Source organism: Phaseolus vulgaris, chromosome 3 (genome assembly GCF_051622355.1).
Source record: "Phaseolus vulgaris cultivar YP4 chromosome 3, ASM5162235v1, whole genome shotgun sequence".
Classification (NCBI taxonomy): Eukaryota; Viridiplantae; Streptophyta; class Magnoliopsida; order Fabales; family Fabaceae; genus Phaseolus; species Phaseolus vulgaris.
This window is the reverse complement of record NC_143500.1, coordinates 13,404,231-13,425,336: the sequence shown is the minus strand read 5'-3', so window position 1 is coordinate 13,425,336 and position 21,106 is coordinate 13,404,231. Positions and strand designations below refer to the sequence as shown.

General features: G+C 38.9%; 1 protein-coding gene across 1 annotated transcript; it reads right to left on the bottom strand.

Moving 5' to 3' along the window:
- Window positions 1–9,760: 9,760 nt before the first annotated feature.
- Window positions 9,761–16,766, bottom strand: LOC137806643 (serine/threonine-protein phosphatase PP2A-2 catalytic subunit). The gene is made up of 6 exons (XM_068606857.2): window positions 16,163–16,766; window positions 14,861–14,975; window positions 13,081–13,189; window positions 12,927–13,004; window positions 10,408–10,599; window positions 9,761–10,309 (listed from the first exon to the last, which is right to left on the bottom strand). The coding sequence occupies exons 1-6, from the start codon at window positions 16,413–16,415 to the stop codon at window positions 10,136–10,138; spliced, it is 921 nt and encodes a 306-aa protein (XP_068462958.1). The 5' UTR covers window positions 16,416–16,766; the 3' UTR covers window positions 9,761–10,135.
- Window positions 16,767–21,106: the final 4,340 nt, after the last annotated feature.

Here is a 21,106-nt window from a genome sequence, read left to right as displayed (position 1 = left end):
GCTCAGCACAAACACTACCAAGAATGTTGATCTTGACAACCTCAAGAGCACACAACACTTCTCAGCTTCACACACAGAGTTTTCTCAAAGTACAAAAGGATTACACTTGTTACAGAAAGATCTGAAATCAATACAAGATGAAAATCATATTCCACACTCTCTTGATCAAAGCAATCTCAAAGCAGACTTCAACTCTTCAAAAGCAAAATCAGTGAAAAACTCAAATCTGTTTTTCTTTTATTAAATCTCAGTTGTTGTTTGTTACATAATCTTAACAAACTATTTATTGCTTTCAAAGACTGGTCAAACCATTTAAAACTGGAGCGTATTCAGTTATAAAATCATTTAAAGCTCAGTCAAAGCACAAAATAGTTTTCTGTTATGGTCCCAAAACAAACAATCGGTTAAATGCTCGAATCAATCGATTGTTTTGGTTTGACAACAAGTCAACCATCAAAAACAGTTTTCAACCTTTCTAAAAACACCTAAGTATAAAACAATCGGTTGTTTCGACAAAATAACAGGTTGTTTTTCACTTAGTTTGAAAAACACTTTCAATTAAAAGGTTTAAGAATGCTTAAGCTTTGGATTCAATCGAGAGTGGATTTACACAGATAATCTACCCCAAATCCTATTCTAAAACACCTCAACAACAACAAGCACATCCAGCCTTCCATCAAACTTCAAAGGGTTTGGATTCTTCAAAGCTTGAACACACTTGATTCAACAATCTCCCCCTATTTGATGAAGACAAATCCCTAGTTGCTTGTGTTGGATTTGATTGAATCTGAAGCAGTTCCTAGAAGACAAAGTTTAAGCAAAGTACAATATCTCTGATAGAAGGTTAGAGTAAAAACAGAAACAGTATATCAGCAGCATGAAAACCAGCAGAAATAAGGCTTACTTAAACACTCATACACAATCATAGAGTTTGCAAAAATAATAAAGATAAATGAAAGACAACACAACATAAAATCTCCCCCTATTTGTCTTCACAAATAGACAAAAAGAAGAGATAAAAAGACAGTTGTTCTAGATTATACAGAGATTTAAAATAGAAGCACTTAAACTGATACAAGGCCAAAAACAATCAGTTGTTTCGTGAATTCAACCGGTTGTTTTTCCTTTAATCATCCTTGTCATACTGGAGTTCAAAAATCTGATTCTGAACAGCTTCTATCTATTCATCCAAGGTCATAAACCGTGTATCCATGTTGTTGAACCTGTTGTCTATACTTTGGAAGTTGCTTACACACAAATCATGAAGATTCCTTTGATTCTCGGAAAAACCATCAAGCCTATTCACCATGTATCTTTCAAAAGAAGACATGGATGGCATTTCATCTCCTTGATTCCCTACACTGGTTCCAGCACCTAAATTGGTTCCAGGCTATTCTTCATAGTGAAAATTCATGTCAGCAACTTGATCTTCTTCATCAAAATCAGCAGTTGCAGCACTTGATGAAGCACCATGATCACCATCTTTGCTCACCCATTTCCCATTTATTTTGGTGAATCCCATCTTGCTAAGAGAGCCATTGTTCATCTCTTGTGTTGACTTAACCAGCTCAGATGACTCATCTTCAAGATTCACTTCAAAATAGAGCAAGAATTTAGAGATTAAAACAGCATATGGATAGTGGTAATCACTTAACCAAATTGCATTCAATGATGTGAGTGGGTTTCAGTCTTCAGAGAGAAAAGACTTGACCAAGACCTGCACAGAAAACGTCAGAAAAAGCAGAAAATCACATGGTCATCACATGTGATCTTTGACTAGTCATAAAAGCTCTTAAATTTTCAAGATTTTGGAATATATTCCTTCATGACATGTTGTAACTTCCTCCTGAACGTGATCAACTTTCAACACTGCTTTATTGACTAAGGATTCTTTCATAATTGAGATTTGCAACAGATAGAATTCAAAAAAGAATTAAATCCATTCTTTCACAGTGTTGTCAGAGAGGAAACAATCAGTTGTTTCGAGTAAACAATCGGTTGTTTTTCTGCAGCAGCAAAACAGATTTTGAATTTTTAAGAGTTAGCAGATAGGATTCCATGTAGATGAAATTGAGCATTTAACCACAGATATTAAGCATGAATATGAATTTAAAAAGAATTAAAGATAAAGATAAGGAAGGTCTTATCCTTTATGATGTTCCTTTAATCAGTCATATGTCTTTGATCAAGAAGCCTCTTTTGACTATTGAGAACCTTGGACTGATACACAACATTGATTCAGCTTCAATGTTAATCTTTTCCTTCCAAGAACATGATCAGATGACTTAGTTCCTCATTTTCTTCTAGATTCCCTGCATGAACATGAATTCAAGCAACAAGGTTTGGTGCCCTTACAAATGTGGGTCCATTTGGTTTATTTTTATCATTTGAAACCTCATAACCTTTGTGAATCCATTTCATAAAGCCTATGGGAACAGAAAATTTCCTTATTTTGCAGAATCTAACAGAATGGTCTTTCTTCATGCAATAAAAGCATGTAACAACCGGTTGTTTCGACTTAACAATCGATTGTTTTACTGGCTGTTTTAAAAAATTCTTTTAAAACTTATCTTGCTTGTTTTGTGGATTAAACCCTAATCCAGCTCTTCCAAAAAAAAATTTTGAGATGCCAAGACATTCTCAAAGTTGGATTTTCCTTTTGAAAGCTTATCTGCAGTACTCACAAGATAATGCACTTTCCTTTCAAGATTTTCACAATTTTCACAAATGAGAGTGTCACACTTGCAAGAAGAGTTTCTGCAATGAGTTTCCAGATCTTCAAAATCACTTTTTGATTTTTCCAGCTCTTCTTCAAGTGCCTTAACTCTCTTTTCAAGCCAGCTATTAAGCTCTTTCAATCGGTTGTTTGAAAGAACCAATATATTAGCTTCATCATGTGTTTCTTGAAAGGCTTCAAGCAATTCACTATAATTTTCAACATTTAGAGAAGCACATGAACTTACATCACTTGAGCTGCATGACTCATCATCTCCTTCTGCAATCAAGCATATGTTTGCCTTTTCTTCTTCACTTGATGATGAGCTTGATGAGGAGACTTCATTCTCATCCCAAGCTATGTATGCCCTTTTTTACTTTCCCTTCTTTTCTCTGTAGCTTGACTTCTTCTCCTTGCTTTCTTTATTTGGGCAATCTGCCTTTATGTGCCCTTGCTCACCACAACCAAAACAAGTATAGTTATTGGAATTAAAATCATTGGATTTTTTGTTTCCATACCTTTCTTTGTTGGTGTCTTTGTTGCGGTTCCTTTTCAAGAATTTGCTAAACTTTCTAGATAGCAAACTAAGGTTCTCTTCATCACTTTCATCACTGGATTCTTGTTTGTTTTTGTGCTTAACAGCTTTTAAAGCAATACTCCTTACATGCTTGTCTTCACTTTCTTAAACATTGAGTCTATTCATCTCCAACTCATGTTCCCTAAGCTTGCCAAACAAAGAAGTCATACTCAATGATGTTAGATCTTTTAATTCAGATATAGCAGTTATCTTAGGTTGCCACGACCTATCAAGAAATTTGAGGATCTTGATGTTTAGCTCTTCTTTTTCAAAGGTTTTCTCAATGCTCATGAGGTGGTTGATGATGTGAGTGAACCTCTTCTGAACTTCAGCAATGGTCTCACCCTTGAGTATTCTGAACATTTCATACTCTTGGATTAGAGTATGCTTTTTGGCTCTTTTCACCTCATTGGTACCTTCATGAGTTACCTCTAAGGTGTCCCACATTTCCTTTATTGATTTGCATTGAGAGACCCTGAAAAATTCATCTGAATTCAAGGCAGAAGTTATTATGTTTTTAGCAATGCAATCAAATTTGGCCTTCTTGCTTTCAGAATCAGTTCATTGAGACCAAGGTTTTTCAATGGAAGATCCATCTTTTTCAAATTTTGGAACAAAAGGGCCATTTTCAATTGCATCCCAAATACCTTTGTCAAGTGATTCCACAAAGATTTTCATTCTGACTTTCCAAAATTGGTAGTTCAAACCACAAAACAGAGGTGGTCTGTTGATTGAAGCACCTTCCCCAAAAGGTAATCTATCAGCCATATAAAAACAGTTTTAGGATCACACTTGAATAAATTTCAAGAACCAAGCTCTTGATGCCAATTGTTAGAATGTAAGACTTTAAACTAGAGGGGGGTGAATGATTTAAAGAGGGTTTTCGCAAACTTTTTTTGTTTAGAATGAAATTCCTGTAAGAAAACTTGATTCAGAATTCAATTTGCCAAAACACAAAGCAATTTAGCATTGCACCAGAAAAACAATTGGTTGTTAATCGATTGTTTATACTAGTTCACAAATAAAAACTGAAATTAAAGAGTTCAAGGGATAGAGAGATTGCACACACAGGTTTATATTGGTTCACTCTTAAACCAAGAGCTACATCCAGTCTTCCCAGAAACCACTGGAGAATCCACTAAGCAATCAACCCTAGATTACTTACAACACCACCAAAGAAGTGACCTTGATCCCCTCAAGACACACACTTCCTTTGGCTCAGCACAAACACTACCAAGAATGTTGATCTTGACAACCTCAAGAGCACACACACTTCTCAGCTTCACACACAGAGTTTTCTCAAAGTACAAAAGGATTACACTTGTTATAGAAATATCTGAAATCAATACAAGATGAAAATCCTATTCCACACTCTCTTGATCAAAGCAATCTCAAACCAAACTTCAACTCTTCAAAAGCAAAATCAGTGAAAAACTCAAATCTGTTTTTCTTTTATTAAATCTCAGTTGTTGTTTGTTACATAATCTTAACAAACTATTTATTGCTTTCAAAGACTGGTCAAACCATTTAAAACTGGAGTGTATTCAGTTATAAAATCATTTAAAGCTCAGTCAAATCACAAAACAATTTTCTGTTATGATCCCAAAACAAACAATCGGTTGAATGCTCGAATCAATCGGTTGTTTTGGTTTGACATCATGTCAACCATCAAAAACAGTTTTCAACCTTTCTAAAAACACCTAAGTATAAAACAATCGGTTGTTTCGACAAAATAACAGGTTGTTTTTCACTTAGTTTGAAAAACACTTTCAATTAAAAGGTTTAAGAATGCTTAAGCTTTGGATTCAATCGAGAGTGGATTTACATAGATAATCTAACCCATATCCTATTCTAAAACACCTCAGCAACAGCAAGCACATCCAGCCTTCCATCAAACTTCAAAGGGTTTGGATTCTTCAAAGCTTGAAATAACTGGGATCCGCAAGGCCGAGCACATCAGGCTAGGAGATGTTATGTCATGATCTCAACGTGGTTGAAAGGATCTCTATTATTATGAATTTGACTATGTTCGAGGTCTTTGTCTCGGCCAAGGTTGGCGCGCTTCATGATGCATTCATGGCAATATGCCTGCGAACACTGTTTCTTGATAAGCGGATGGCTTCCAACTTGCTTAAGAAGGAGAAAGGCTTGGCCAAGGCTGAGGAATTACGGTCTTAACTAAGTGAGTCGGTTGCTTCCTTGTAGTCAACTTTGGATGCTAAGAACTCCATCTTTATCTCAAACAAAGAGTTGAAGCGTGGAGTTGGGTTCATTGAAGGCCAACCTTGTTAGTTGGCGTGAAAAAAAAGAATTAAGGCTTAGAAGAAGGCAAGGGAAATACTGTTGAGATCGAGGCGTTGGCTGCTGAGGTGGTCGGGCTGAAGCAGAGTCTTATCGATATGGCTCTCGCTCATTATCATTCTGAAGAGAAAGTTGAAAAGTTGGTTAGGAATTTGAAGGTGATGCAACATTGTGTGCTCAACCAACATGAACATGGTTTTTAGAAAGCTCTTTAGCAGACCATGTTATTTTACAGGATTCCCCTCGACGAGGGTAATTTTGATGTTGGGAAGGATTTCTACCGGGAACAACTCGTTCCGATTGAGGAGATTCTTGATGTTGAGTCTGAGCCTCTTTTTCTTTTTATTATGTTTTTTTTTTTTTTGGCTAACCAATGAGAGTTGTTTTCCGTGGGTGTTAACTCAGGGGAAGGGGGGGAGGGGTCTTTTGCTCTTGGAAGTGGTTTTAACTTTGAGGATTCTTAATTATCCTGACCGTGAGGCCAGGTTAGGAGTCGTTCTCGATCATGACTCACCTTTATGAGTTCGGCCTTAACCGAGAGCTTAAAACGAGAGTTACTCTCGAAGAAAATCACTTTGGTGAATACAACCTTGGCCGAGAAGCTAGAACGAGAGTTGCTCTTGGTATGGATTCATTGGTGAATACAACCTTGGCCAAGAGGTTAGAATGATATTTGCTCTTGGTAGGGATTCACTTTGGTTGCCTTCCCCAAACTTTGTATACAGATCAACGTATCCCCAAGTGTTCACTCGCTCATTCGTGAAATCGTAATAGGGAACTATGGCGCCCTTGGATAATCCTAGACGCTTAAAGGTCTTCCAGTAGAGGATTTCTTCTTAACTACCTTGATCCACCGGTGCTTTCATTATCGCGAAGTTGGCTACCCCAATCGTGACAACCATGGGGTCGTCATGGTCGGAGTCAATGGTTTTGAAGTCATCTTCAGTGAAAGTTATTGACGACATGTTCCTTCGTGCCCTCATAGCCATTGCATTAGCATACTGTATAACCCAGAGGTGTCATTTCCTAAAGGAATTGATTGACCTCTCCTAAAGAATTCGTTTGATATGGTGTTAATAACTCTTGTCAGCATCTCATTGTGACTACATTCCCGACTTTATCCTCGAATTTTCCTATACTCTTGGCTTTGACCGCAGTTCTGATCCTCCTAGATGACCTCTTATCTCCTTCTCAACTATCTGAGGTCCTCGATTTGTTGCGTGGGTTGTCGAATTTCACAAAGTGTTTGAGGTGGCATGCTTGCACCAACTCTTTTATCTTATCTTTTAGGGCAACGCATTCCTCCGTCGTGTGACCAAAGTTTCGATGGTAGCGACAGTGCCTGAGTTGGTCTGTGTTTTGGGTGTTTTGGTTTTTCTTGGGGTTGTAGGACTCATGCTTTATCGATATTCAAGGGAGTGTATTGCATGAATCTCTAGGGTTAAGGGAAATCTTTTTGACCTTTCAATTGCGGTGATCCCTTACAATTCTTATCGTTTATTTTCTTTTTCGACAACTCTTCAGCCCCTGGACCTTGCTGCAGAATTCTCTTAACTCCTCTAGCTCTGTCACAACTTGTCTAGGTTCATAACTGGTTTTTTGCATAGGGTCATCGAACGATCCTAGATTTAGAGTTGTCACCATATGGTGCATAGCCACCTCGAGACTAAAATTTTGAATGTCGAGGGTTATTTTGTTGAAGCGTTCCATGAAGGTTCGTAGCTACTATGCATTTTCCTGCCTTATGTTGACGAACATGATCGAGGTGAGGTAGTGCGGCCTGATCTTTGCGAATTATGCCTCAAACTTGTTTGTTAGGGTGTTAAAGCAGTCAATGTTGTGGGGTGGGAGCCTTGTGAACCAGATTAAGGTGGTGCCCTTCAAGGTTGTAGGGAAAACTCAATAAAAAAAGGGTGTCATAGATGGTATACATGCTAATATGTGTATGTGTCAATGTGCTTGTCGAGGTCAGTGCTTCCATTGTACTTGTTCGAGGTGGGACTTCTCAGTTGGCGGGAAGGGGAACTTCCACTATGGCTTCGATGAAAGGGTTGTAGTGGCGGATGGCTTACTCACATGATTATTCTACTCGGTTATGCTCGATTCCTGTCATGTGTAACTAGGATGGTCCTATGTCCAATTTCTACTTCGGGCCCCTATTTCTTCCTTGTTCCTCCTCTTTAGGGTATCAATCTCTTATGTATTCTTCCTCTTGAGCGTTTCAAGCTCTCTCCTTATCTCTCTTATCATTTTGTTCTTTCGGTAAGATTTTTCTTAACCCCACGGTGGTGCCAAAATGTTCTTGTAGGGAGGAACTTCCCTTACTTAGTTGTGTTGTCCTCAATCTTCGATCTTTCGCCTTGTTGTCCTTTCGATCTTCTCAGCAGGGGTACTTGTGATGAAACTCTGACGCTCAAGTCAATTTTAAGGGTTAGAGGGCTAGATATTTAGGATACGAATTTCATTACCTTCATTATGATAGAGATTGCATATTTACAACTACAGTTTTAGGTCTCAAGATGTACAGACTGGAGGATATGAACCAATGAAACCCAATTTTCAATTGATCATGGTTTACAATTGATCATGGTTTACGTGTAACTTTTGTATAATGATTAACTAATATATGAGATGTGGTATGGGACAACTAGGAAACCAACTAGTTGAGTGGTTATGTATATGTTGGTGTTTGACCTCATACTAGAATAGATTTTGTCTCATTTTTTCTTTCTATTTCTCTTTTTTCCCCATCATACGAGTGTCTTTATTTGTTAGTTTATAAAACTGAGTGGAGTTGAACGTGCTTAAAGAAAATGATTGGAATTGTGAACAGTCGTTTAGCTGAGAAACAAATACAACTTTCATTATCATATTTACCACTCTTTTTTAATTACTCCATTTAAATTCATTTTCCCCCAAACATACATTTGATGAACATATTTGATCCTGTTTGTATCGTATCCCTTTTTAGCAGCTCAGGTTTTATGATGGGAACTTCTTCTAAAGACAATTTAACCTGGCTTAACTTGCATTGACTTAATATCAAGTGATGTATTCATCTACAAATTGAAATATCATGCTCTTAGACTATTATTAAATTCTTCTTATGTTAAAACTCAAATATGGTCCATTGTATGTACTAAAACAAACAGACGATTCCATTTTATGTACTAAAACGAACATGCAATTCCAATGTCCCACGATCACTAATCAATAGAGTATTCCAACTTTGAATTCAATGATAAATTTGAAGTCAAACAAAATATATTTCAACTAAAACCAACATAAATATTACAATTTTATAAAAACGTCATTGGTAAAACTATTTATTCATATACGTAATTCTCTTCTTTCTTACTTGACACAACTTACTTTATACATTTTGTTCAATTCTAAACCATAGTTCCGGAACAACAAAAAAATAGCATAGCAAAAACCAAATCTTGTAATGTAAAAATTCTACTTTAGAAATTCGTTTCCGTTATATAATTAGTTTTTATATTAGAGAAACTAGCATCCGTAATGTATAAAAATAATTGCATTACAATAATTAAATGTGGTAATGTGAAAAAATAATTATATTACGGAAGCTAATAACTATATTATAAAATCTAATTTTGATATTAGAATAACAAAAATAGTTTCTCGATTTCCTTGTTTTCTTCCTTTTTCCCTTTTTCTCAGTTCGTTTTTCTTTTCTTTTCATCTTTCCCATCCTGCACTACCAAGCACTGGTTTCCTCGTTTTTGACTTGTGTGCAACTACTGCACCGCAATCTTCATTCACAAAAAATACATTGGCAAACATGGAACACAAGAAACTTTATGGATGGTGGATGGTGGAGGGAAAGAGAAAGGGTGTTGTGATGAGTTTGTTTCAAAACCACAGCAATTATGAACATAATGAATTGAGCCGCATTATAAACCACCGGAAAGGTGTAGAAGAGAGAAGGGAAAAAAGTAGGCACTAAAGGTAAGCAAGGAAACTTGAATCAATAACTGCACTTGTACCCTCTGAAGAATTTGGCATGTTAATTCAGCATTTGACACGGGTGAAAAATTTGATAAAAACTGTCGACTCAGTTCAACATAAAAGGAAGTCAAAGACTAAAATGAGCAACAACAAATTGGTTCAAATAAAAAAAACTTAAGGCTACCATGATATAATTTAATCACGAAAAATTAACACCTGCACTTTCATTAGGCATCATCAAAAGTCTCAAATGGACAACAATGTCGGGATTCAAAAATCTGCTCTCTAACTTGAGATATAATTTAACGAAAAGAAAAAAGGATTACAGAACAAGATATACCATGTTATTGCCGCTTCCTCCTCCCAAAAATATACAACCCCGATTGGTGGCTTGTCAGTTCTATTGGTTTCTTGTACAAATATGGCGGCGGCGGCGGCAGGTAAACTCCGAAAGAAAGAAATATGTTGATGACCACCCTCCACTTAAACAGTAAAAATTCCTCTTTCCTTAAAGACACATCTACAGTAACAGCAGAAAGCAATAACTACAAACAGGTAGATAAATGAAGTTACAAAAAATAATCTGGAGTCTTGCGTGTGGTGTCAGGCTCAATTTGCCTGGGAGCTGGATCAAACTGAAGAAAACTCTGATCCATATTCTCTCCTATTTCTAGTATGGCAGCCATATTCCCACATCGGTAACAGTAATTTGGAGCACTAAATACGGTAACCACATTCTTGTCCTGAAAGATAATCAACATAAAGACAACAGATAGTATCAAGAAGGCATTCCCAGTGTGGCAATAGATCATTATGTTGATTGAAAGAACTTGTCAGTCACCTGGCACCAGTTGTATCCTTCCATAACAAGCTGATGAGCTCTAGATATCAGGGAGAGACCATTGGTATGATTAAACTGAGTAGCAATATCCTGTCCAAATGTGTATCCTGCACCACGGGGAGATATTCCCCATCCACAGCGATCATCAGGGTCAGACCACAATAGATCACACATTGGTCCTTCATGTGGAACCTGTAACATACAAGTACTATTGTTATTGTTAGGCAAACCAGGTGAGATAATCGAGAAGGTAACTGGGAGAAAAAAGTTAAGAAATGGCTTTACATCGTGGAGATTTAAGATGAGATACCCTAAAAGCTTTATGTGCCTGACTATGCCCAATAGGAAGCTAAAGTTAAACTACTGTAAAACTAAGAAAAACTACCATTAAAGAACTAAAGATTCATATTCTTCACTGATTCATTCATGTAAACCTATACAACCTAAAATATACCAACAACTAAATGATGACCCTACAAGTTTCATCACGTCACTATACAGGGAACTAAAATATAAACTAAATAATATTATATTATTCTAACTATATCCTATAAAATCCTTTAACCATTAAAATTTCCTTCTTTCCAGCCTCTTTAGACCCATCCTATCATTTACCCACCCGTTTACATTGGACCTTGTCCTCAAGGTCCTTAAAAATTGCATTAAGTTGTTGAAATAGAGGGCCGAGAAGATGAGTTTAATAGTGGCTTTATGAAGAAAGCCAAGTGGATGATGAGTTGGGGTATAATTAGAAGGCCAATTTTGTTTGTTCGACATATTATGAGGTGTATCGAGGTATATGTAAGAATTACAAGAATTTGTGGGAAGGTGTATTTGTGTGAAAAAGACACCCATAAAGTTTGACATGGGGGCCTAAGGGTTGATTTAGGGTTTAAAAAATTGATTCTAGTAACTTTGTCAAACTGGGTGGTATTATGGGAGGATTGACAACTTAAACTTTGGAATAATTGGAAGGGCCATAATAGTTTGAATAGAGGATAGAGATTTGAGAAAGTTTAAAGGTTGGGAATCCAATGGCTTGGCTGGCTGCTGTTGACATAGATGGAAACCAGCCGGCTTGGGGGAAAAGGAACTGAAAAATGTAAATGTGTGTAGGAATCAAAAGGAAATGGGTTGTGGGGGTGCAGGTGTAACACGTGGCACTATTTGTTGGTGGTCTGCATGAGCAAAGGAAAAAAACAATTGTCTCCCAATGATGTAGAAGAGCATGACTCATATTTGAGGATAGCAACATGATGAGAACTAAACCCAAGGGGGTATGACGACATGATGGGTAAGAAGAGGAGGACAAGGTGAGAGGAGAAGAGCAAGAATCTAATGAAGGAGGTAGAGACAACTTTTGCAGCTGTGGAGACAACTAAAGTGTAGAAGAGTTTTGAAGAGGGTGATATATGTGTGAAGGTGGTGGAGATCCATTGTAGCTGATGACAAAGGTTGTGTTAATGCTGGCAGTGGTTGCTGTGACTCTGAAACCCACAGTTGGACTGTCATATAAGTGAGGGGAAAATCCAAGAGGATATGGAGGAAAACTAGGTATTAATGACCACTGTGGTGGTGGTGGCTATTGTGCCAGCTGTGATTGTGGCCGTGACAGCTCATAATATGGATGGTGTGTAGGGTTCGTAGGAAGGTGGCGGAAGGAATTGTTGTTGAGATTGTGGCAATTGCAACAATTGTGTTGGAAGTGGAGTGGGATGAAAAATAGGGGCTTGCATAGATGGTGGTTTTGTCTGGTGAAGTTGGTGTAAATGTTGGTTAAGATGGCAGTGGAGCTCCAGTGTTGCTGTGGCAGCAGTGTCATGATGGTTGTGGTTGTTGTGGAGGATAATACAAATGTTGGTGTGGATGAGCTTGTGAATCAATTGGGGGTGATGGTTGTAGCCACAGTTGTGGTTGTAGTGACCACAAATAATGGTGGTAGTAGGTATCCATGGGAGGTGGAGTAGGCACTATGAAAGGCCCATTTGATAAGAAGCTAAAGCTAAGCTACTGTAAAACTAAGAAAAACTACAAATAAAGAACTACTGAGAGCTAATAGATAAACATTGATATTCTCATTGATGATAATAGATAAGAAGAAATACACTTATATAAGCTAAGACACACCAACAACAAAATGATGATCGTACACACGTCATCATCTCATTTTAGGGAACTAAAATATAAACTAAATAATATTATAAATATTATTTTTCGCATTCTAAGACCATCCTATGAAATCCTTGAGTCATTTAATTTTCCTTCTGTTGGGCCTGATTAAATATATCAGATTAAATATATCTGATTAAATATAAAGAGGAAGGACATGATTGTAGGTTCTAGATGAAATAATCTCCAAAGAAAAACTATAATTGCAACATCATGTAAAATATTTCTCAAACCATATTAAAAATCAGACGTATACCAAGCTCAAGATATCATTTTCCAAATATATATTCTTCATATTAAATGGATCATAAGCAAACTCGGTGCATTCATGCCAGCCACTACATACAAACCTCTTGTATACGATCTAATGCTCTGATGTTATCCAGCGTATCCAAAGAAGGTGAGAGACCTCCATGCAAGCAGAAAACCTGTAATATAAGTATATGTTAGAGGTTGGCATTAAAATTACTCAGATGAGTATTCTGCAACATATTTAACTCAAACCTGACTCTCAATGAGGGCAGTCAGAGGTAAATAATCAAACAAGTCTGTAAAGTATTTCCAGACATTGGCATTTCCATATTTTCTCAAGCATTCATCATAGAAACCATACCTGAAAGCAGAAGGTAAAGGACAAATGAAATGACAAAACAATGCAAACATTTTAGTTAAAAAAAAACTATTGTTTGGTGTTTAAAGAGAATTTCTATTTTTTCCCATTTCATTTCTGCCTAATATTGATAAATTGGTTTTAACAAGTGTCATTCATACACAACTTACAAGTTTAGTATATAATCTTTAGCTGCTAAAGGGAATCTTTTTAAAGTTAGATCCCCTAGGAATTCATGTACCACGTTCATCTCACTCAATTGGTTCTGAGATTGATAATTGACTTAAAAGTCTGGTCAAATCATTGATCATTTGGTTTGTAATCTTAATGTTTCACAATAAAAGACAGGGTACCTTTTGAAGTTAGTTCCTATAGGAATTTATGTACCAGGTTCATCTCAACAAAGTATTATTTTCATTGAGTTTGGTAAAATTAATTTTGAACTTCTGAACATAATTAACAGATGTGTCCAAATTAATTTCAACCACAAAAAGTTCACATTGGAACCAGTACTTAGTAGAGTTCACCACATAGGCACAAGCAATCTTGCTATGCATTCAGTGTAAAGGACCATAAAGGTCTCTATATCAGCCCTAGGCATCTAATAGATAGCTAAAAGCAAAACATAAATTTTTTATTATTCTAACTTTTTATGTCTTAAAACTAAACTTTTTAGTCAGCATAATACTGATGAGAAAGACAAATCTAAAAAGAGAAAAAATATATGGCCAAAATACGTTATAAAACCAAATTGTTGCCCTTAAGCCCTTTGAAATCACCTACTGGATAGATGGAGCACCAACAAGGGAGCTCCATATTTTAGATAAATGTTAAATGATATGTGTGTGTGTGCACGCGCTCAAATACTAAAAAAATGTCATCTAAAATTAAGACATTCATTATTAGAAATGAAAAGTAACAAGGTTAGAGAACAGACCAAAAAATTAAAGAGAAAAAGAGAATAATTAGAGTGTGCAAAAAAAAGGATAGGAAAAATGGCAGCAGATGTCAGGGACGAACAGAAACTAGGGGTATGTCACCACTAGGTGGACCATGTTGCCACCAGAGAAAGGTAGGTGTTTGAAAGTGAGAATGCATTGGATGCATGTTAAGAGAAATTTGGGCTTACATTTGAAACCTCTGATTCAACAAGAGAGGGAGGGGCAATCAAAGTTATCAATGACAGATAGCAGAAGACCAAAATTCAACCATATAAACATGACATTGCAGCCTATGGTGCTACCATAACGGGGGCCCCTTCACAAATTGCCTATGGATGCCAGAATATGGCAGAGCACTATAACGTTTATTCAACAACAATTGGGGAAAAATTACCCCAAATACATCCCTAGAAGACAGTGAGGTGCTATTACAGGGATAAATTAGGGTTTCTGCATCCATCCATCACTGCCACACTCATTCCAGCTGCAAAAGACAGCAATTTCAATGCTATAGTAGCTGCAATGGCTGCTATTCAAAACTGCAACACTATTTGAGTTCCATTTCACCAAGCTATTTTGTAATGTGATCCAACTATAGTGTGCTATTGATAATTGTGGCTGAATATACATCAAACCCTCAGTTTAAAATGTAGAACTTAACAAATACGAAAGTGACAATGGATCCAGAGATTTTGTTGCGTGAGAAACATTGATGAGAAGAAATGGTCCATACACTTGAGTAATTTGACGGCTTTCATGATTTCCCCTGAGAATTGTGATTCTATCCCTGTAACGAACTTTCAAAGCCACCAAAAGAGAAACAGTCTCCACTGAATAGTAGCCACGGTCTGCAAGAATTAAGCCATTATCATGAGGAAAAGGCAGAAGTATCCAGAGAGATGAAGAGTATAGGGTTTACGCAATATGACAAAAAAAATAAATTATAATGACCAATGGTAACATCTATGTTTCACAGATACAATACAGGTATTACGCAACATGTCTGCAAAACGTAGTAAGCAATAGGAGTAGGATATGCAGATAGTTATGCACTGAAAAAAATCACTAATATAAATATAATGACCAATGATAACATCTATGTTAGACAGATACGATACAGGTACAATACAACATGTCTATTCTTGCAAAACATAGTATGGAAGATGAATATGTAGATAGATATGCAAGAAAAAAATCATTAACTTAATAAATATATAATTGTCATCCCAAAAGTCCAGAGTAAGAACATACTTCTTAAACATTACTAAAATAAAATATAACTGTAAACCATTATCAGCAGAAATCATTGTCTATTTCCTACAGTGAGGAATAGCTCCAAAGTCACCGCCCCATCAACCATCATCTGTAAAGATGTGAAAGATGAGATTTTGCTACACACGCTTTGCTAGTTCATTGTGTTGATATGGGCATTAGATCAGAATATCAAAGCAATCATGCAAGAGAAATCTGGAAATTATGTGCTAAGATAGGTATGGGAAACCATATAGGCATTATACAATTATTTAAAAAAAAACTCTCAAGAATACTTCACAAACACGTATGGGACATCACAGAACTTCACCCCTCCAGTCCCAATACAACCACACTTCCATAACACTAACTGATACCCACTATTTCAATTTCAAGGCAGCCCAAAGAAAAAATCACCTCACCAGGACGGAAGGAGCAAATTTCACAAAACTGCTCTCCAGCAAACAAGTTTCGGAGGCCTTAAAAGTTTAAGTTCTTATCATTATATTTAAGCATAGCCATTCCAGAGACAACATGGAACACAAGGAAACAAACAAGCTCACTTAATTCACAAAGACCATCAATAACGGCTAGAACAAAAATAATCCGTTCAAAAAAAATTCCAAGACCGTGCTATCGACCTGGTAATAATTTCATTCAATATTTATGAAACCAAATTACACATTGAGAGCCACAAAGCCCTCTTCTCATCAAAACAAAAAAAAAAATCTCAGAACCCTAATACAAAAAAAGGAAGGGGGAATTGAATTCAAAAGTGACTGACCTACATAATCACCCATGAAGAGATAATTGGTATCGGGTGCACTCCCTCCAATCCGAAACAACTCGATGAGATCGTAGAACTGGCCGTGAATATCGCCGCAGACGGTGACGGGGCACTTCACCGGTTGCACGTTCCACTCCTCCACCAGAATCGCCCTCGCCTGATCGCACAGCGTCTTCACCTCCGACTCCGCCAGAGGCTTGCACTCCATCAGCTGCTCGATCTGACGCTCCAGATCCGCGTGAGACGGCATCTTTTCGCTCCCTCCTCTGAGATCACCCTTTCCGGTTTTTCTTCTTCTCTCAGATCGATTCGCTCTTCCGAGACCGTGAAATCGATCGGTTTCTTCGGGTTCGTGCGGTTAGCGCGGACGTCGTCGACGGCGACCGGAGGAATGCCGGGGATAGGGTTAGGGTTTGGAGAGTGGAACGCAGCGTTTCGAAGCTGGCGTGGTTGGATTTGGTCTCTCAATTTCGCGGTTGCGCCTTTTCTCTTTCTCTTTGTTTCCTCGGCTTTGTGTTTCTCAGTCAGACAGACAAAAACAAAAAAACAAAACAAATATTTTTTCTTAAATCATAAAATAACTATAATTTAATTGTTAATTAATATTTTGTGTGATTGAGAGAGAAGAAGAGGGTGGGGAGAGCCTTGCCAGCCAGATAACTAAATAGAAAAATGAAAATGAAATTCAATACAGAATAAATAATGAAATTTTCTAAGGCTAAATTATAGGTGAGTTTGTTTGAGTTTTGTTTTTTTTAATAGTTAATATATTTTTTTAAAATATGTAAGATCGCTATTTTTAAGATGAATTTTTAAAGAGAATAAGGGTTAAAATTCTAAATTATATTTAAAAATAAACCATAAGAATTTTAATTATTTAATTAGTTATTCATATATAAATTTTATCATATTTTTAAATATTTTTTATTATTTTTTTTAATAGTTAATATATTTTTTTAAAATATGTAAGATCGCTATTTTTAAGATGAATTTTTAAAGAGAATAAGGGTTAAAATTCTAAATTATATTTAAAAATAAACCATAAGAATTTTAATTATTTAATTAGTTAATCATATATAAATTTTATCATATTTTTAAATATTTTTTATTATTTTTAAAATTATTTCTAACTTTTATATATAATTTTTATCTTTCTCTACTGTACCGTCTCGTCCCCGGGTGTTGACCAAAAGTCAAAGTCAACATGTGGTAGGACCCCTCGTGGGACTCAAGGAAGAAAGTCAACAGATTGACCGCCTGAGGCATTGCCGGGTTAATGCGTCGCCAATAGGGGGCGTTGCCTTGACAAGGCGTCGCCAGGTTAAAGCATCGCCAAGTAACGGCGTCGCCGGGTTAAGGCGTCGCCAAGACAAAACACCGAGTTAAGACATCGCAAGGAGGCTTCGGGCCTCGACAGTCCAGAACAGTAACAGGGAGAAGAATAAGGTGGCTTCAAGGCCATAAGTTCTAGCACCAATAGAGGGTATCCTGACTCATGAAGACCTCCGCCACTGCTGGGAGACCCTGGGATAGATACGACCCATGAGAGGGCCATGACCAGGGGAGAACCACGTGCATGGTACGAGAGAAAGGTAGACACACCACCAGAGCAAGTAACTAGTGATTGGGGCGAGTGAGTTGACACCCAACACGTCACCTCAAGCGCCAGATGCACTTCAAGGAAGGAGGACTCACACAATGGGTTAACCCTAAGTTGGGTTACGGCGCGGTGAGGCCCTCCACACAGAATGACGACCAAGTCAGAAGGACATGTGACAATTAGCACGTGCTCATTAAATGTTTCAGTGAAAGATTGCCAAGGTACGCGCTAATTGAGTTAAGATTCGAACGTTCCAAAGGATATTTTTATACGCTTTCAATGCGCTTTAACGCGCTTTAAATGCGAGAGGTGTATAAAAAGGGACCTTGGGATGTTAGAAAAGGGGACCGAGTTTTGACCTAATTCTGGCAGTTGACACAGAACACAAACCCTAGTTGCTTTTGTTGCGCACCCACTGTGAGCACAAGACAATTAGGGCAACCCAGTTTTAGTATTCCAGCACAGTTATTTTCGACCACCTCCAGAGGGTGTGTCACTTTTGATGTTTCTCGCTAGCTGACTTGATCGTCGGAGTGCAAACGACCGCGAGGGCGCCCCTTTGTTCACTTCTTTTCAGGTATCACAGACGGAGCATAACGAAGGTGCCCTAGCTCGCGAGGACAAGCCACGCGCAAAGACGATCCCGATCAACTGGCGGGAACATTTGGCGCCCACCGTGGGGCCGATATAAAACATCAGTCCCACTACACAAGTTTTCCAGTTCCAGTTCTCAAAACCCAGATAAGTTAAGAAGGTTTCCAGAGAGTCACGAAGATGAGACCTGCGCGCTCTAGGAGTGAAGAGATGACCATGCAACAACTAGCGGGCATGATGCAAAGGCTGCAAGAAGCAATGGCAGCATCAAAAGCGGAGCAAGAGCGCATGCAGGCGGATCTCGCAGCTTCTCAGGCGAGGAACGATGAGCTCCACCGTGCCAACGAGGAGTTACGCCGGGGATGGCGCGATATAGACGAGTCTGAGACTGCCTCCCCACCTAGAGAATTCACAACACCATTCTCACAAGCGATCCTAGAGAGAGTGATCCCCAACACGTGCACGGGGCCCAAGGTAACCTTCACAGGGATGGAGGATCTTGAAGCGCACCTCACTGCGTTCCACACACAGATGATGTTGGTTGGCAGTTCTTATGCCGCAAGGTGCAAGCTCTTTATGAGCACTTTAACTGGGATGGCTATGGATTGGTTCATCAGCCTTCCAAAGGGTCACATCACGTCTTTCGCACAGCTCTCACGATTATTTAGAGAGCAGTATTTCGCCAACAGGGCCCCAGCCCCAGTTTCGTATGACCTTTTCGACGTGAAGCAATACCAAGGGGAAACCCTGAAAGAGTACATAAGCCGCTTTGGGGTGCAGGTGGTGAAGGTGGGTACCACAAACAAGCCCATGATCGTATAGGCATTTAGGAAGGGGGTATGTCCTAGATCTTTTAGCAAATCGCTTAACCGCAGTCGCCCTAAGACCTTTGCGGAAGTAAGGCGTCGAGCGGTAGAACACATTGCCTCAGAGGGCGAGGCGTACGAGAAGTGCACGACTGCTGCACCTGCGCGACCAAGAGCGCATATACGCACACAACCCGCTAGGGTCCACGAAGCTGCCACAGAGAGAAGGAACCCAGACAGAAAGCACGCCTACGAGACAAGGAGGACCCAGCCTAGGGGTCGGGCAGAAGGAAGGAGAGAGAGAAATAGACCACTAAGGCACAACTTTGTGGTGGAACTTAAAGACCTCATCGTTGTGCCCAATATAGCTGACAGGTTGAGGCCGCCAACGAAGTCTGACAAGATACTGGGACCTCACAAGGAATCATGGTGCGAATTTCACGAAGCATTTGGGCACCATATTAACAACTCCTTGGTGCTGGGATACCAGTTGGATGAACTTGTGAAGAATGGTTTCTTGAAGGATTATCTCGCTGGATCCACTGTGACCCCAGACGTGGCAACGCCAAAGGAGGGTCAAGCGCATGAAGTCCCAACTCATGGAGAAGTGCACACCATCTCTAGCGGCTTTTCCGGGGGAGGACCCACTGCCTCTCAGCGAAAGAAATATGTAAGGTCAATAAATTTGGTTGCAGAAGAATTTCTGGACAACCTATGGGAGTCAGACCTCATTTTCACAAGAGCTGACCTGCGGGATGTCGTCCCACATGACAATGACCTAGTGGTCATTTCGATAGTCACAGCGGGAAGAAAGGTACATAGGGTCCTCGTCGACCAAGGCAGTTCTACAAACGTCATGTTTTGGTCGACTTTTAACAAGCTACAATTGTCCCCTGACCTATTGAGACCCTATACGGTGCTTGTATGGGTTTGCAGATAACCCAGTAGAAGTACGTGGCTATTTAGAACTGAGGACAACGTTCACTGATGGAGTGGCGTCCCGCACCGAGGGAATTCGATACTTGGTGGTTGATGCCAACTCAGCTTACAACATTCTGTTAGGCAGACCCGCCTTGAACAGATTAAGGGCGGTGTCCTCCACACGCCACATGAAGATGAAGTTGCCAGCTCTTAGTGGCAAGGTGACTGTGATCAAGTCAGATCAGGAAAAGGCCCGTAAGTACTATGAAAATAGCCTGAAGACAAGGAGAGGCGTGGTCATGGTGATTGAGCGACCGCCTGTTTAAGATTTACAAACGGAGTTAGAGCCGTTAGGAGAGGCGGTGCCCGATGCATCCGGTAGGGCGACGCCTGGGGAAGATGTGCATATAATAGGAAGAAAAGGCGATGCTTCGCTAATGGAAGAAGAACGCGAAGAGGCCTCACCAACAGAACGAGAGCCGGAGAAGAGTCGAAAATCAAGGTTGAAGCTGCGAAAGGAAGACTGGAGCGCCAGTACAAGCTCTAAGGTGAAGTCGCGTCAATTCCAGGACGGTGAGTCGGTCATAAGGAAGGCTCACCCTTACGAGGTGGAAAACAAGTTGTCTCCAAAGGAAACGGTTCATATAAGTTAGAGATTCTAGAAGGAAGCCCCATCTCACGTAGCCGGAATGCGGTGAATTTAAAGTTTTTATTTCAGTTGATGTTATTCCAGTTAAAGTTTGTAAAGGGGACACTCTTTTTCCCTCCAGGGGGTTTTTTAATGAGGTCACCCGAATAAAGAAAAGAGAAGTTTAAAATATTTTTGCTCTAGTTTTTCCCTCATTCGAATGTAAGATCAAAGGATAAAGAAACAGAGACAAAAACTTGAAGCGCCACCAAGAGGAGGCGTCGCCAAAACAAGTCATCGACAAGATAGGGTGTCACCAAGATGAGGCGTTGCCAAGATAACGCGTCGCCAATATAAGGCGTCGCTAAGATAAGGCGCCGCCAAGAAGAGAC

What these genes read in the sequence shown, in the direction of transcription:
- LOC137806643 (XM_068606857.2), bottom strand. Translation starts at nt 16,415, where the DNA reads ATGCCGTCTCACGCGGATCTGGAGCGTCAGATCGAGCAGCTGATGGAG. An exon ending in CTTCATGGGTGATTATGTAG is followed by an intron (nt 14,976 to 16,162) that starts GTCAGTCACTTT and finishes TAATTCTTGCAG; the next exon opens with ACCGTGGCTACTATTCAGTG. An exon ending in CTGCCCTCATTGAGAGTCAG is followed by an intron (nt 13,005 to 13,080) that starts GTTTGAGTTAAA and finishes CTTATATTACAG; the next exon opens with GTTTTCTGCTTGCATGGAGG.